We start from the raw sequence: 18500 nt of genomic DNA, 5'->3' as shown, positions 1-18500 counted from the left end.
AGACAAAATTCCCTGACCTCATGGACTTTGCATTCTGATTGGGGGACACAGACCACAGATAAAAGAATAAGTGGCATGCAAAAGGTTTTAGCAATACCATGAGTGTCTCCTAGAGCCTGCTGGAACTCCTAGGCAAAGGACTGACAGGCTGCACTGTCTGCTCTTCCCCAGGCATGCAGGAGAGGGTGGTGGGGCCAGGCACAGCTGAACACACTAGATTATCCGTTAGGAAAGGGCCCATCCAGCTAGTGAGGAGCAGAGCAGCTCCAAAGGACCCCCAACGCACATAACAACGGGGGCTTTTGCAGTCATAAGAGTGGCTAGTATTGGAAAAAAATATCTGGGAACTGGACACCACGTGTGCTGATAGCACTTGGAGACCTTCCTTGAAGTCAAGATTGTAAACAGTTTCTTGTTCTGGGGGTTCCGGAGCCATTGCTCCCAGCTAGCCCTTGTAGGCAATTTAGAGAGATCCACTAGGGGTCATCCAGTGGATAAATCTATTTTACTTTCTTCAGGCTGCCCCCGACCCAGGAGTTGAATCAAACGTAAAGCTTTCCACCAGTGACATGAATTAATGGGCCTAAACATTTAAACAATTAGAAGAAAGAGAGAGTTGTTTATCTGTTGACCTCCTCCACCTACTTTCTGAGGTTGGACGGGTCATCTACTTCTGGGATGAATCAAATTGTCTTTTTCCCAGAGTAATACTCAGGAGTCACTATTCTGCCATTGCAAGAAACTTTTCAGGGACAGAAGAGGATGGCTGGCTATAGAATCACCCAGTACAAAGTTAGCGAGCACACTTCTACCATTCAGGTTGTCTAAGAAGCATCAGGCGTGGTGACAGTGAGTGAACCCCACCATCATCATGTTGGTGCACTTTTGCCAGACCCAGGAGTCAGTCTACTCAGAGAAGCCTCTTGGGTTTCGGTAGCTCCAGGGGGAGTCATCTCCAGGGGAACTGCTGATCCCATTCTCCCAGATTAATGACTGCTGGGGTTTCTCTGCTATTACTTGACTTCATATTATGTTCCAGCTGATCTCTTCGGTCCAGTCTGGATTTTTTTCATCCATCAGTCAGTTGTATTTTGTTGCTTGTTTGCAAACCTCATGTTTTATACAGTCAGTGTTCATGTAAACAAATAACAGTATAATAATAGGGTTCTAATGGACATGCTGGCTGAGTCTGGAAAAGCTTTAGAGAAGAGGGAGTAGTTGAGGTCAGACTTGAAAGGTGGAAAAGCAAGGAAAACATTTTTGTCCATGGTGTCATGAAAGAATGAAAGACTGTGCTGTGTTCAGGCAATGGTGAAAAATTTGTGTAGCTAGGAGTGTAATAAGAATAGTAGGAGATGGGTCACCTGGGTGGCTCCTTCAGTTAAACATTTGCCTCCGTCTCAGGTCATGATCCCAGGGTCCTGGGATCGAGTCCCGCATTGGGCTCCCTGTTCAGTGGGGAATCTGCTTCTCCCTCTCCCTCTGCCGCTCCCCCTGCTTGTGTGCTTTCTCACTCTCTCTCTTAAATAAATAAACAAAATCTTTTTTTAAAAAATCAACATAAAAAAAAAAGAATAGTAGGAGATGATTTGAGAAAGGAGTGTTGGAACAGGTGCCTCAATCGTATATAAGGCATTTTTTTTGATCTATTTTATAGGGGGAGGCACAGCAGGTCATAGGTGACCTACTCATGTTCATAATTTTAAAATCTCTTATAATTCCTAATCATTTATATATTGAATAACATTAATAATATTTATATCTTTCATTTGCATATCTTCACATCATTTTATGTTACCTAATTTCAAAACTAACAATATGAATGGCAAAGATCTGAAAATATTATAGTATTCTAATATTTAAAGATGAGGAAACTGAGGTATTAAGAGATGATATGATCTCACAGTTGAATGGCCATGTTTAGATAACACCAGATCTTCTGAATTTTAATTCCATGTATTTATTGGATTTTATGTGTGTATATGTATGTAGGTTTTGGTTTTTATTCCCTTCAAATTACTGTTTTTCTTTTCTCCATAGGACTTGGCTTTTACGCTGGAAGAGAGACAGCAGTTGAACATTCATGGATTGCTGCCCCCTTGCTTCATCAGTCAGGAGATCCAGGTTCTTAGAGTAATTAAAAATTTTGAGCGTCTGACCTCTGACTTTGACAGGTAACACATTCCTGAAGATGATTTTTACATTTCTCCTAGATAGTTGTTGTCTGGTTTATTTTTTATTGGATTTAGTGATTTGGAAAGAGTGGTCAAGTTTGAGAAGAATTTACCTATAAATACAATGATTTTTTTAAAGATTTTTTTAAAAGACTATTTATTTGAGAGAGAGCATGAGAGAGTGCAAGAGAGAGCAAGCATGAGCAGGAGTGGGGGGAGAGGGAGAAGCAGGCTCCCCGCTGAGCAGAGAGCCTGATATGGGGCTCGATCCCAGGACTCTGGGATCATGACGTGAGCTGAAGGCAGATGCTCAACCAACTGAGCCACCCAGGCGCCCCTGTTTAAAGATTTTATTTATTTGAGAGAGAGAGAGAGAGAGGGAGCAGAAGCAGGGGGAAGGGGCAGAGGGAGAGGGAGAAGCAGACTCCCTGCAAAGCAGGGAACCCTATGTGGAACTCAGTCCCAGGACCCTTGCGATCATGACCTGAGCCAAAGGCAGACACTTAAGTGTGTCTGAGCCTCAGCCACCCAGGTGCCCCATAAATACAATGATGTTTTAAAAAATTTACCCTTGGTAGGAACATTCGAATAACATAAAATTTTCCTTTCTAAGTATATCCTCAAAGAGACTACTTTTCTCTTGTGATCAGATGGTTGCTGTGAAGGTGAATTATCAGGAAATGCCCTTGTAGACAGAGTAAAACAGGACATAGTGGCATACAGTCAGACTTTAAGTTCATTGTAGATAAAAGCACACTCTTTCACCCTCCAAGCTTGGTTCTAACACTACTGCAAATTTGGGTCACTTACTTTTAGAATTCAGTTTCTGTGTCTGCACAAAGATGAAGGTAGCACTGTTCCCTACCTTTGGAATTGGGTGGCCTCCTGTTGAAATACTGGCTGTGTTTCACTAGCAATGGGGCCTTAAGCAAACTTGCAACCATTGCCATGACCACTGTGTCTGCCTTGCCCTGTACTTGTGGCTCGGTCGTTTCTTATTAAGGTACTGAAACTCTCTAAACCTGAGGTTTTTTTGTTTGTGGGTTGAAAGAAATAATAGTTATTTGAAAATATTATTGCAAAGGTTAGAGGAGGTAGCAAACCAGTACCTAGTATAAGTATTTGTATTAGTCAGGGTTCTCCGTAGAAAAAGAGCTAAAACATACACATATCCTGCTGGTTCTATATAGAGAGACTTACTCACTCACTCACTTACTTACTTAACTTCATTTATTTATTTATTTGGAATTGGCTCACATGATTATGGAGCCTAGGTAAGTCCTAAATCTGTAGGTGGAGCGGCAGGCTGGAAACCAAGGGAAGAGTTGCAGTTCCGGTCCAAAGGCAGTCTGTTGGCAGAATTCCTTTTTACTAGGGGGTTAAAGATTAATAATAATTATGGAGTAGATGGGGCATCTGGGTGGCTCACTCAGTTGAGCAGCCGACTCTTGGTTTCTGCTCAGGTCCTGATCTTGTGGAATCGAGCCCGGAGTCAGGCTCCACGCCCAGTGGGACGTCTGCTTGAGGATTCTCTCCTTCTGCCCCTTCCCCGCTTATGCTGTCTCTTTCTCTCTCTCTCTAAGATAAATAAATCTTTTAATAATAATAATAATAATAATAATAATAATAATGGAGTAGCAGTCCAACTTCCCTTTGGCAGTCAGGATCAGTCACCCCATCTAGCACAGTAACTCTCTTCTTTGCTTGTTGATTCAGAGGTGTATGATGCCCAAAGTGGCTAGCAGTGATATTAACTTCCAGTTCAATGGAATCATTGTCTCCTGGTAGAAACATTCCTCTCTTTGGAACTAAGACTTCAAGGCCAGTAGAGCATCAGTTCACGGGGACAGGAAGCAGACGTTTTGCTAGTGGGTCACTGGGGGTCATAGTGAGTGGTGCCACTTCCATTNAACCCTGAGATCAAGACCTGAAGTCCATCCCTTGGTTCCTTGACCCATGAATCCGGGCTAGCGGACAAATAGCACCATATAGCGGACACTGATTCAGAGCATATACAGCACCCTGGAGAACCTTGCCCCAGCTTTGCAGGTTGCCATCTACCTGGTGCTGTAACCATCTTCAGAAGGCCATTCTGCCATGCTGTCAAGCCAGCTGCCTCAGGATGGTGGAAACATAGTGAATTCCATGAATATGGGCCCATTGCCACACTTGGTTTACTCTCGTTGGAAGTGCGTTCTTTGACTAAAAGCAGTATTGTGTGGAACACTGTAATGGTGTTTAAGGCATTCTGTAAATCCTTGGATTGTAGTTTTGGCAGAAGTACTGTGTGCAGGGGAAACAAATCTATATCCAGAGTAAGTTCTATCCCAGTAAGAACCAACACCACCCCTTCCATGACAGAAGCAGTCCAGTGTGGCATCACTCCCTGGAATGGTGCTGTATCAGGTGTTCAGCATGGGTCTCTTCTCGCAGAGGGGGCATTTGGCAGTGTCTGTAGCCAGGTGGGCTTTGGTGAGTGGAAGTCCGTGTTGCTGAGCCCACGGATAATCTCCATCCCTGCCGTGGCCACTTTTCATGATCCCACGAGTGATGACGGGCAGCTGGGGAAGAGGCTGACGATTTGCCTAACGTTTATGTTTGCTGCTTCTTAAACTCCTTTATAATCCCTTTCATTTGTTCCGTAAATCTTTCCTTCAGACTTTGTTGTTTTTACTTTATATTCTTTTCCTGGGCCATTTACCTCTACCTTGTAAGAGCTGATCACATTGATGTTTTTACCACAGACTATTCCTCAAATATTTTTTGAGCGTCAACTGTCAGGTGCTCTTTGAGACATTGGGATTACAGACCATGATCCCTGCCCTCATAGAATTTAGGTAAATTATTTAAAAAAATTATTAAATAGTAAAATAATAAAATAATATGCTGGAAATTGACAGGTGCTGATGGAAGAAAAGTAGGGTAAGAGGGGCTGAGGGTTGCGAGGGCCAGTTTGTGTTGTTACATTGTTACATCAATCGGGATAGACTTCACCGAGAAGGTGATTGATGAGCGAATAATCAAAGGCAGTGAGGTAATTAACCCTGAGGAAATCTGAGGAACAGTGTCCTTCAGCCGGTATGTTCAAGGGTCAGCAGAGACCTGTTTCTGGAGCAGAATGAGCTGGGGGAAGATGGTAGGTTGGGAGGGGAAGTTAGCGAGATAGTAGAGGACAGGCTGTGAACGGCTTTGAAGGCCACGAAAGGACTTTGGTGTTATCCTGGGTGAGATGGGAGCCATTTAAGGTTTTGAACAGAAGATAACACGATCTGACCTGTATTTCAAGAAGACTGTCTGCAATGTTGAGAACAGAATGTAGGCTGGAAGAATACTTAGGAGACTATCACATTGATCCAGGTAAGAGAGTAGACCCAGGATGGTAGCAATGAAGGCGTTTAGATTTTGCGTGTATGTTAAAGGTAACGCCTACCTAATTTCCTAATATATTAGATATGGGTGTTAGAGAGCTTTCAGAGAAGAGGAGGAAGCAACAAAGAAACAGGAAAGGAGTGACCAGCGAGGCAGGAGGAAAACCAAGAAAAATATGATGGCTCAGAAGACAAGTAAAAAGAGAGTAGTGAGCTCTAAGGAAGGGCACCTGTGTCGGATGTTTTGCCAGGTAAAATCAGATGAGGTCTGAGAATTGATTGATTTAGCAATCATGATTTCCACGTTACTAAATCAATTTTAGCATGCGTGAAAGTCATCATCTTCCCAAATGTTACAGGGTTTCGTATAACCCATCTATTTGCCAAACATTAGAATCCTTGTATCTCTGGCTCCAAATGCTGTGCATTTTCAACTATTCCAGGAAATGGAAATCAACTTTAAAAGGCTGGTAAGATTAAGTACAATTTTGCAAGACTGTTTTAAGTTGTACTGAGCAGTTTGGGTTTTATTCTATGAATTATTGAAGGTTACAGGTAACATGATAAGGTTGATGTTTAGAAAGAGAACACTGGGTTAGAAATGCCTCTAGAAAGAAAAAGGCCATTTGATACAAACAGTTTAAGTCTCTTGAGCTTGCCTGCATTAGTAATTTTTAGGGTTGGTGCGAAACTCCTTATTTTCTACTTGTCATTTCTCTCGCTTATTCCGCGCTACAAGTTACAGGATGAAGTCTATTTACTTAGTTAATGTTTAAATTATATCTATAGTGGTATTTTCATTTTAAAATAGGAATAAAGTCTTTCCAGATATTAAACAAAACTGTGCTGTTTCAGCAACGATTTTAACGTTTGAATGACAATCACTCAGGTTTATGGTTCTTCATTCTTTGAGGTGTTTAAGAATATTTCTAATATTTTTTTTTAAGATTTTATTTATTTATTTGACAGAGACAGAGACAGCCAGCGAGAGAGGGTACACGAGCAGGGGGAGTGGGAGAGGAAGAAGCAGGCTCATAGCAGAGGAGCCTGATGTGGGGCTCGATCCCATAACACCGGGATCACGTCCTGAGCCAAAGGCAGACGCTTAACCGCTGTGCCACCCAGGCGCCCCAAGAATATTTCTAAAGTCTTTTTTGATCTATGTTTTCTGTGTGATGTAAAAAATATTTTGTTGAAAAGTGTTTGTATTTCTAAGCAGCTGTTTCGTGACTTGTTGGAATCTAGACCTCATTATGTCCAATTTCCACAGGTATCTTCTCTTGATGGATCTTCAAGACAGAAACGAAAAGCTCTTTTATAGTGTGCTAATGTCTGACATTGAGAAATTCATGCCTATTGTTTATACCCCCACTGTGGGTCTGGCTTGCCAGCAATATAGTTTAGCATTTCGGAAGCCAAGGTATGTAAACTTTCATTTTAAATACCCTTGTGTATTTATTTTTTTTGTAAAGTTTTTGCAATAATTAAAAAAAATTGTTGAATGGAATTTAAGTTTGGAAAAACCTAAATCAAATTTCATTTAAATCAGATATAAATACATGTAAACACTAAAAAATATAATACTTTCTTTCTATATTTTAAGATCATGGAAAAGTATTATAAACCTCTTTAGGTTTCCTTTTATAGACAATAAGTGAACTTGTTTTTTGTTTGGAAAGAAAGTAATTGATGATAATTAAGCTTGTCTTTGAGATCTTAATTAACATTATTATGTATACATTTTAGAAGTTAAAGCAAGGATTCCAGATTTTTCTGAAAATGAATATATTTTCTAAATTAAGAGTTGGCATTAAAGTAGCTCTCGTTGATTTTCCTTAAGTGAAATAGTAGTGGTCTTGAAAGATGTGTAAAATATAGGGTACAGTTTCTCTAAATCCATAGCTTTACTTCATTAATTACATTACTTTAAATACTTTTGAAACAGGGAACTATTGAAATAAATATTAATACTTTTCATAGCGACAACAACAAAAGCCCAAGTCGAATACATTTATGTTACTTATAATTCTGAATTTAAAGATAAAAAAGAAATGTTTATAAGTTTATACCACAAATATAAAAGCCAATTAAAAGTAGTAGCATTGAAAAGAGTATTTCAAAGGTAATATCTGAAAGTTAGATTGAATATGTGGATTTCCCATAGATATATTGATGTAGTGGCAATATTCAGCACATCTGTGCCACGTTACTCTTGGTATAAACAGAAGAATTAGCCATATTATCTCTTGTATAAAGAAAATAATTAGATAAATATCTGTAGATGGTCTCTTAACTTCTATTAATAGCATATTAATATTACATTTATAAAACAGTTTTATTAATAGTGAATAAATATTTTATTCATAGAGCAAGGGTTAGAATTTAGCTGGTAATTATATTGTGAAGATAATTTTTGGGGGGCATAGAAGTATATGTATTTGTCAATCATATAAACTACATATTCATTATTGAAAAAATGAGAAAATATGATTATACAGAAGGGAGAAATGCTTTAGAAATACCTAATGTCATCATACCAGAAAACCTGTAAATACACACAAATACATAGTTTCCTTATAGAAGCTCTTCCTTGCCTGTCTTCTCGAGTGACGTCATGAACATTTCTCCATGTTTCTATAAAGTGTATTTCTACATAAAGAATCTTAGTAAAAGCATGAGTGTGTAACACTTGGCTGTTTTAAAATGTATTGTCAACATGTTTTTGAGGGTCTGACTGTGCAGTCCTGAGAGACGCCAGCAGCTGTAAGAGGCATAGAAGAGCGTAGCTCACAGTATTTGGGTTGAAGTTGACGAGAAAGTCTCAATAGCAGTAACTATTTTTTGAGCATTTACTGTGTACTAGACGATGTTTTAAGGGCTTAGGCTATATTGGTATACATGTAAAATCTACGAGCAGAAGAGATAGGGAAATAAAAAATAAGTGAATTGTCTAGCGTATTAGAAGGTAATAAGTGTTAGAAAGAAAAACTAGAGCAGGAAAGGAGGGGGATTTGGAGAGTCAGTTGGGGAGGGGGCAGTTGCAATTTTAAATAAAGTGGGCAGTATATCGGAAAATGATATGCAGGGGTGAGGGCATGGTCATGTGGCATGGTCACGTAAACACAAAAGGAACTGTGTGCCAGGCAGGAGGACACATCAGTGCCAAGGCCCTAAGGGGCAACATGCCTGGGGACGAGGAGGAGCATAGAGGCCGGTGCGCTGGCCGTGTGAGAGAGGGGAGAGAAGTAAGGGAGGTCATTGATGGAAGACAAATGAGAGGGTACGGAACCTGGAGTTTTTGTAGGACAGAGAACATTGGCTTTGACTATTAGTTAAACAGATGGAAGAATCAGATAGCCCGGTTAGCAGGTTAGTGCAGTAAAACCCAGTGAGAGAGGACGGTGTTTCAGGTGAGGGCAGCATTGGAGTTAGGGGTCATGGAATTAGTCTGGATAGATCGAGAAATTCACGAGGATTTCCTGTTGGATTGGAGGCTCCCTGGAGCAGTGGTTGGAAGTCTGGTCTCTGGAATAGATTGCCTGACCTCTATGTGGTTTTGCTACTTGTCTTAGTCTTTAATAAATTATGGATCCTTTAGATGCTTCAGTTTCCTATGTAACACGGGGATTAAACGACAGCTCACCATCCTTTATCTACATTTTTGAAATTTAAATTAGAAAGCCCAAAATATTAAAAAAATTCTCATTTGGGATAAAACCTGATCTGTCTGAACCCATTGGGTGGAACTGAATTTACATACGGGTATTTATAGTATTTATCTGACAGTGTCCTCTGTTCTTCTTTAGAAGTATTAATGTATTTGATGACGTGGGGGTTTGTCAAAAACAAATGCATTGATAGATGAAGGGAGAGGAAGACGGAGAGGTGGGGGGGAGGTAGCCCAGCATTTGCAGTGCAAGGCTCACAGGTGCTGAGTAGAGGGGCACATACGCATCTTACTCATTCAGCTTTTCCACAGTATTTGAAATTTACTGGCAGAAAAGGTAAAGTTCCTAAAACCATTTCTATACAATCTCTTTTTGGCAGTTTTTTTGTCATGTTGATTTTTAATGTGTGTATCTTGCTGAACTTCTGATGATTTTGAAGTTCTTTAATGAAATAATTCTCCTAGCTTCTCCCATGACTATAAAAAAGGGAACCTATTTAAAGATGTGTTATGTGGCTTATATATATTTAGACATTGTATTTAATTGGAAAGAAAATTGCAATTGTGTTTGAATTGTGATGGATCTTTCAGACCTTAGTTAGTGTGTAGACTATGTTTTAATGCCAAAATTGAGAAATGTCTATGAAATCTTTCCTGCTGCAACAGCAAGTATTCTAAGACATTCGGAAAATGGACAGGAGGATTATACCTCTTGTTACATTTACTATGTGTATTTGGTGTTAGCAATTAGGATCATAATAAGTGAAAGTTAGGTGATAATAGTCCAAATACTGAGCTTAATACCATCGCAAAGAAGTATATCTTTTGATCTCATACTTTTTAAGATTATTTATTTATTTATTTATTTGACAGAGATAGAGACAGCCAGCGAGAGAGGGAACACAAGCAGGGGGAGTGGGAGAGGAAGAAGCAGGCTCATAGCGGAGGAGCCTGATGTGGGGCTCGATCCCAGAACGCCGGGATCACGCCCTGAGCCGAAGGCAGACGCTTAACCGCTGTGCCACCCAGGCGCCCCTGATCTCATACTTTTTAACATATCTTCGTGATATTGATGTAGGCTGGCTGGGTCCAAGGACCCAGAGGGAGGTTCCCACAGGACCAGCCGAGAGGGTCCTTAACTTCATGCAGGATAAAAATTGAACTGGAGCCAAGAGGAGGTGAGAGCAGAGTCTATTACAGGTGTAGAGAAAGCGTAGATACTGACAGAATGTCTGGGAGACTGAGAAAGGAAGGAAGAGTGAGTCTTGTCTTTGCTTGGAGCCTGGGATTTTTATTGAGGATGGTGGTCTGGTGCACATGTTTCTTGGTAATCCAGGAGCAAAGAATAGGATTTAGGTGTTCTCCCTAAGTCACCTGTGCCCTGCAGCCGGGGGTTTTGTGGAGTCAGTGTCTTAGAAAATGTTCACGATGACCCTGCCCACCAGTTCCTTCGATGTATCTGTTGTGCGAAGACTCCAAAAAATCATTAAATTCGTGACCTTTACGAGTGGGGCGTGTAGTGTGTGTGTGTGTGTGTGTGTGTGTGTGTGTGTGTGTGGCACGGTGCGGTGTAGGTCTCAGCAAGAGTGGAAGCAGGAAAAAGAGTGAATAAAGCAATTTTTCATGGGGTTCTTCTAGTTTCCCTGTCTCAATATGATACTTTTCTATAGCTAGATATTTATTTTTCATTTTGAATATGTCATTAAAATCTGACTAGGCATCCAAAAATAAATTCTTATATGTCTTCCAGCATTTTTTTCCTAAGGTATGATGCTGGAGTATCCATTTATTGGTCTTGTGTGGAATTTCTTTTTTCTTTGCCATAGATACTTTGGGTTTTTCAAGATGTTGCGGATAATGACTTTTAAGAATGTCAAGTTTGTTTGGATTGTCTTGTTCCCATGTACCCATAACATTTAATTCTTGCAGCACTTCCAGCATTTGGTAGTGCAATATGCTTATGTCAGCACGCCTAACTGTGGCTAATTTGTAGATAAAGGTGTGGTTTTTGGAGCCAGAGACGATTCTTTTTGTATTTTTGCAGAATGCTGAGCTTACTGTGTTACTTAAATTACTTGTATTCTGTAAAACTTTTTTTAAAGAAAAAATTTGTGCAAATTGATAATGCAGGTATACATAAAGGACAACTAAAGCAGATTTATGTAATTTCTTTGGAAATATTTCTACCTGTTATATTTTACACTGCATTTTCCAAGCAACGTCTTTGTCTTATAAGCTCTTATTAGCTACATATTGTTTTAGCATGCCTTCGGCAATTTATCATGTTGCTATTTTTGATATTTGTAATGTTCTATGAAAATACTCTTGGTCTGTTTTTATTTTACTTTTTTATTCATTATTTATTATTTTATTGAGGTATAATTGACATATATTAGTTTCAGGTGCGCGACAAGATGATTCAGTATTTGTGTATTGTGAGATGATCACCACAGTAAGTCTAGTTAATATCCGTCACCATACATGGTTACAAGAAATTTTTTTTCTTGTGATGAGAACTTTTAAGATCTCTCTTAACAACTTTCAAATGTACATTTTTATTATATGCAGCATTATTTATTATATGCAGTATTATTAACTGTATCGCCATGCTGTACATTATATCCTCATGACTTACTTATTTTATAAATGGAAAGTTGTACCTTTTGAACCTCTTCACACATTTCACCTACTTCCCACCCCCGTGTTTGGCAATCATAATCTGCTCTGTCTGTGAGCTCAGTTTTTTGTTTTTTCTCCCTTGGTCTCATTGGCATTTTACTCTTTATTTAGTGCCAACTAGATTATAAGCATCTAGAGGAAAGGGATCATATTTTAAAATTCTTCCTATATTTCCCATGCTTTTAAACTTAGTGCCTGGTTTGTGCTGAATTAATTATCTGCTACCTCATAGAAAGAGTAACAATGTTACTCTATTCATCCACTCACATTAAAAAAACTATAAACTACTGGTATATTCTTTATTTCTCCTATTTAAACATATTATTCTAAAAGGCAAATTTTCATAAATAATTGATCTGAAAGAAATTGGACTCACACCAAGAAATCAGGCTATGGGGAAGTAAAATTTCGATTATTAATAGAAAATATAACCTTAACCTCATTATCCTTTCAACTACCCATCTTTATTGAGTAGATCAGTAGTATGACTTTGGCAAAAAAAATCAGCACAGTTTGATGATGGTTTTTTTAAAAAGGCATTTCCAAAGTTTGATCTAATTAGTACTATTAATTGGTTTGCCAGAAGTTAAGGTGAAAAAAGCATTCAGTGCTAAAATTAATTGAAGAAAAGTTGAATTAACTGAAATTAAACAGGATTCTTTGCTATAAGATTTCTTAGAATAATACCTGTCTTGCAAGTTTTTGGAGGGTGGCATTAGATTTAATATAGATAATAGACCTTGCATAATTCTTGGCACAAAATAGGTATTCCCAAGTAGCAGCTTTTACAACCGGTATTATTATAACTGCCAGGTTTCTTGATGACCAAAGGGATGATGGTATCATTCATCCAGTTTCAGAATAATGGAATGTGTTTGTAAGGGAGACAGAAAGTTCTTTTCAGGATGTGTTGAGGGTTGTTTTTTGTTTTTCATTTTTTTTTTTTAAGATTTTATTTATTTATTTGAGAGAGAGTGAGCATGAGCAGGGGGGAGGGGCGGAGGGAGAGGGAGAAACAGACTTCCCTCCCCACTAAGCAGGGAGCCCCATGCAGGGCTCAGCTTGATTGCAGGACCCTTTGCCTCATAACCTGAGGCAAAGGCAAATGCTTAACTAACTGAGCCACCCAGGAACCCCAAGACATGTTAAGTTTTAAATGTCTGTGCGACTTCAGTTTGGGGAGTCTGGTAGGCAATTAAATGTATGGACCTGGAACTTAGTAGATAACATATTTAAAGCTCCTTATATTTAAACTCACACATTACATATGCTACATAAATGGTACCTGTTTTGATTTTGACAATGCCTAAGATTATCAACAAGACTAATGGTCAGAGAGTCAGTCAATAAGATCTTCTGTTTTTTACTTTATTTTTTTCCAGTAAATTCTTAAAGAAATGAATAAAAGGAAATGTTGAGATGAACCAAAACAAAATACTAAAATAGTTTTTCTACATTTATAGTTTGTTTGTATACATATTTCCTTCAGAATTCCAAAACGGTCTTAGCATGCTGTTACTTAAATTGTGATGACTGATTTTATTACCCCAAGTACAATTTTGTATGAGGATGAATACTTAGTGATATAGAAACAGTCATAACCATACCATGATTAGGCAATGATTAGAAGTGGAGATTGTTGGGGCACCTGGCTCAGTCAGTAGAGCATCTGACTCTGGATCTCAAGGTCGTGAGTTCGAGCCCCACGTTGGGTGTACAGATTACTTAGAAAATAAATAAGTAAAGGGTACCTGGGTAGCTCATTCAGTTAAGCATCTGACTCTTGATTTCAAGGTTGTGAGTTCAGGCTGCATGGTGGGTTCCACACTGGGCCTGGAGTCTACTTATTAAATAAATAAATAAATAAATAAATAGGCAACTGATGGGGGGAGAAATAGGGATTATTTACTCTATGGAAATACAGTTTCTGCACATGTGCCAAAAGTTCAGCAAGTTTTGTGGTCTTACAGGGCAAGAATATTGCTTTTGATATTTGGTCTGTGAAACAGCAGTAAGAATAGCAGCTTAAGAGGTATTAATATAAAAAGAAACCTTCCCAAGGCTAAACACTCTTTTAACCCAATAATATTCTCATTATATAGTGCAGATTTGAACTATAATAACTATTATTGAACAGTTTAGAGTGGACACTTTCGTATTGTTCTTGTTTTTTAATTTTCTCATGTTAAATCTACCTGGTTTTACACGTGATCTATTTTTATGATGCGCGATACAGGTATATGTTGGGAATTTCACTTTACTGAGCTATCATACTTCAATATCTCAGTAATTAATTATAAATAGAGTTCAAGTTGCTTATGGAAAAGAGACATGGGTTCACAGACAGTTTTAATAGCTGCAAAGGAAATGTTGAACCCTTGAAGTAAGGCTGTGACGCCTTTCAGTAGTTTAATACTATCTAGTTGTTACCAGACCGTTGTGATGTAAACAGTTGAGTGATCTAGCTTCCAGAGGTTAATGGCTGTCTCCTGCTCTCCTCCAGCGCCTCACTCTCAGTGCTACAGGGACTTCTGGGAAGGAGTGAGAGCAGGTCCTAGCTTTCTGAGTAGTCCTGGATAGGACAGCCACCTAGGTGGACCAGGACCGTTCTTGATTGAATTTAGCTTTCTTTAATTAAGCCACTTTGGACCGTTTAGAAATATTTACGGAGACTTTTGAGAACCAGGGAATATTTTTGGCTTTAAGCTCTGGTTTAGTTTGTAATTTTTATTTTTTACTGTATTAGAATTTTCCATATCTCTAGAAACACAAATAGTTGATGTTTAAGAGTAATTTTTTAATGCCTCTAGAAAAGTGATCATTTTAATGTTAGACGTTAAACTTTTCACTATTTACCTACAGTAATAAGCCTTGAACTAGTAATTCAAGTTAACTTGTTTTTTCTGAGCAGACTAAATGCTGTATTTATGAAAATGTATGTGTGACTTGTGGTAAATAGGGGTGCGGTAGAGTGTCCTGTATGTTAGTACTGGGAATTCAGTGTGTGCCCAGAAGTAGTTTAAAATTCCAAACTTTCTTTCTTAAGTATTGCCATAATTAGGAAAAATTTGGAGAATGGAAAGAATGTAGGCATGATTCAAACATTAAATCTTCATATCAAGATCTAAAGATTGTGTGTATGCATAGACACATAAATCTCCTTAGCAAGGCAGTGAAACTTATCTTTTACTGTAAAACCCTTAAAAGTGTAAAGTAACAGTTCATCAAGTCTCTGTATTCACGTAGAGACATTAAGTGTGGAAAACTTGAATGGAAATGTAAGTTTAGGATCCAAAAATAACTCGGCTACAATCTGTGTGGTACATCCAGGTGTTTTGATTTAAATTTATGCACAGCATACAGAGAATTAAGAAAAATTGCCAAGTTTTATCTCCAGTAGTGTTTATGAAAACATGTTAATTAGGCCATCATTATGTATTTTTTTTTAAAGATTTTATTTATTTATTTGACAGAGATAGAGACAGCCAGCAAGAGAGGGAAAACAAGCAGGGGGAGTGGGAGAGGAAGAAGCAGGCTCATAGCGGAGGAGCCTGATGTGGGGCTCGATCCCGTAATGCTGGGATCACACCGAGCCGAAGGCAGACGCTTAACCGCTGTGTCACCCAGGCGCCCCATCATTATGTATTTTTAGGAGGGGTTGTAAATCCCCATTTTTATTACTAAGAGTAAAGTTTTTTGTTTTTTTTTTCCAATGGAGACAGTAGTTCTTTACCGCACATACCCAGATTACATCTGGGATATCGTCTTTAGTTTTGGATGCCATACGTTTCAGAGACGTTGCAAACAGAGAAGAGTGACCAAAGCAGTGACAGTTGTTGAAAACTTGCTATATGAGAAAGGATTGAAGGAAATAGAAGTAGCCTAAAGGACTTGAGAGGGATATAGCTGAGTCTTCAATTATTTGAAAGATTTTCATGTGGGAAAAAGAAGTATAAACTTGTGTGGTATAGCCTTCAAGTGCAGAGCTGAAATCAGACGGTGGACTTTATTACAGGGGGTATAGATTTCATTTCAATGTAAAGGAAGATTTTCTGATAATTGAACTCTCTGACGTTAGAATAGACTTCCTTACTCTCCCTCATTAGAAATACTCACATTACGTTATAAATGAAATTCTTGCACTGAGTGTGATTGTTAACTAGCTGAATTCTAAGGTCACTTTTAACTAGAATATTCAGTGAATGTGTACAAGAGCAGCCTACAGATGAATAAGTCCAGGTTTTCGGAACATCTCACAACTAACTCACACCTCGTTTCAAATAACCCTGCTTTCTAATTCAGAAAGCTTTTTAGTGACAACTTTAATCACAATCTTAGGAATTATTAAAAATAATGTATTTTCAAATAAGAAAGATTTTAAACAAATTTAAAGTGGTTTGATGACACATCTCACCGAAATTCCTACTCCCTCTCCCAAACACACAAACTACATGTCAGTTTACACAGCTGTATCCTGGCTACAATGTTTTGGTTTCAACATTTCTCCAGTTTTAATGGATAAAAAGTTTAATGTTGACATTTTCTTAGTTGAAGTAATTACATCCTTTGATCTAATCTTTTCTGTAGTTTTTTTCAGACTATTTGTTTTTCTGTATATTCTTTTAAACTCTTGTATTTTTATTTATTTTTTAAACTTGGTTGCAGTTTAGCTAGTAGAGACATTATTAGGAAGAATTTTCTTTAAGGCGATGTTTCTACTTGCCCTTCTGGCTCCTTCTGCCCAAATCAGTAGTTGAAGAGAAATCGCCTGGTTAGAGTTTGCTTGGATTACCCTTTCCAAAATTTCCTACGTGCCTCTAAGTTATGCTTCTGAAATTTGAAGATTTGTTTTCATCAGTTTTCTTAACAAAATAATCTATAATTACCATCTAAGAATTCTTTTATATACCTTTAAAAATGCTGGCTATTGTATGCCTAAGTAATTTCATAGTACAAAATAAAAGTATTTAGGGGCGCCTGGGTGGTGCAGTCGGCTAAGAATACAACTCTTGGTTTTGGCTCAGCTTGTGATCTCAGGGTTGTGAGATCCAGCCCCACATCTGGCTTCGTGCTCAGTGCAGAGTCTGCTTGAGATTCTCTCTCCCTTTCCCTCTGCCCCTTACATTCGTGCTCTCTTTCTCTCTCTCAAATAAATCAATCTTTAAAAAATGTATATAAGTGTTTAAAGGCATAATTGAAATGATCATAAAAGAGTATATATACTATTCTATATCCACAGTAGTAAAATTTATGAAATATTTGGTAGAATTCCAAATTATTTAATTATCTGTGAAAGTTATTGAATTTTACTTTTTTTTAAGCAAAGAAATTTCTCATTTACCAATATAAGTCCTAGTCTTAATATGATTGTCTCATGGCTGAGTGAATGACATTCATAATAATTTGGAGGCTATCATATTTTACAGAAATAATGTTACCTTGTGAAGTAAAACATTTTCACTATGAAATGAGGTAGTTTATTTTAAAAGCTGAAAATGTTGTAAGTATATTATTTCCCTCATGGAAGAAGTTAATTTTTATTGACAGTGTGCCAAATAAATGCCATCTGTCTGTTGAAATCAGTGTTACCTTAGGATTCTTTCCAGTATTTTCTACCATGGAAAGTACTTTGGATTTTAACTATCAGAACAACATCTTTTAATTTCTACTTAATTGGTATGCTCATACTAATTTTAAAATTTTTAGCTTATCTAAAATTATTTTTATGTACGTTTTCATTTCATGTTTATTTGACAACAGTGGTTGAGTAGTGGTATATAGAGGTAGTCATTAACGTTTGGTAATTGCTGATTTTTTCAATCCACTCATTTCGTAGCTGAAAACAATCATTCCAAGGAAACTCAGTGATTACCCCTGTTGTAAGTACCAGAGCTGGGACTTGAATTTATGTTTTCTACCATTTAGACGTTTGTATTAGAGCTCTCCAAGGAAGGGGATCAGTTGTGTGTATGTGTGTGAATGTGTGTGTGTAGAGATTTATGTAAAGAATTGGCTCACACAATTGTGGGGGCTGGCAAGTCCCAAATCTGCAGGGTAGGCTGACAGGCCGGAGCCCCAGGGAAGAGTTGACGCTGCAGTCAAATCCAGAAGTAGTCTGCTGGAAGAATGCCGTCTTCCTTGGGGGGAGTCAGTCCTTTTTCTGATAAAGCCTTCAACTGATAGGGTGAGGCCTGTCCACATTATGGAGGGTAATCTGCTTTACTCAAAGTCTGCTGACTTAATTGTTAATCTCACTTAAAAATTACCTTCATACAGGGTGCCTGGGTGGCTTGGTTGGTTGGGCGTCTGCCTTTAGCTTGGGTTGTGATCTCAGGGTCCTGGGATTGAGCCTTTCAGGGTCCTGGGATTGAGCCCCGCGTCAGGCTTCTGGGAGGAGTCTGCTTGTTCCTCTCTCCCTGCCCCCACTCATGTTCTGTTTCTGTGTCTCTCTCTCTCTCTCAAATAAATGTTTTAAAAAAATTACCTTCACACACACACACACACACACACACACACACACACACACAAATTACCTTCACAGAAGTATCTAGAGTAGTGTTTGACCAGATATCTGGATACCATGCTTAAAACTGACACAAAAGATTAACGATC

General features: G+C 38.3%; 1 protein-coding gene across 1 annotated transcript in view; it reads left to right on the top strand.

Moving 5' to 3' along the window:
• Positions 1 to 1113: 1113 nt before the first annotated feature.
• The window catches only part of ME1 (malic enzyme 1), a 320859-nt gene continuing 303472 nt past the window's right edge, over positions 1114 to 18500 (top strand). The window contains exons 1-3 of the mRNA XM_034648285.1: positions 1114 to 1137; positions 2041 to 2174; positions 6813 to 6962. Of these exons, the coding sequence (XP_034504176.1) occupies positions 1114 to 1137; positions 2041 to 2174; positions 6813 to 6962 (308 nt within the window). The remainder of the gene's footprint in view (positions 1138 to 2040; positions 2175 to 6812; positions 6963 to 18500) is intronic.

The sequence above is a fragment of the Ailuropoda melanoleuca genome, chromosome 19, assembly GCF_002007445.2.
Source record: "Ailuropoda melanoleuca isolate Jingjing chromosome 19, ASM200744v2, whole genome shotgun sequence".
In the NCBI taxonomy this organism is placed as follows: domain Eukaryota; kingdom Metazoa; phylum Chordata; class Mammalia; order Carnivora; family Ursidae; genus Ailuropoda; species Ailuropoda melanoleuca.
Note: the sequence above shows the minus strand (reverse complement) of the source record. Positions and strands in the feature narration are given on the sequence as shown.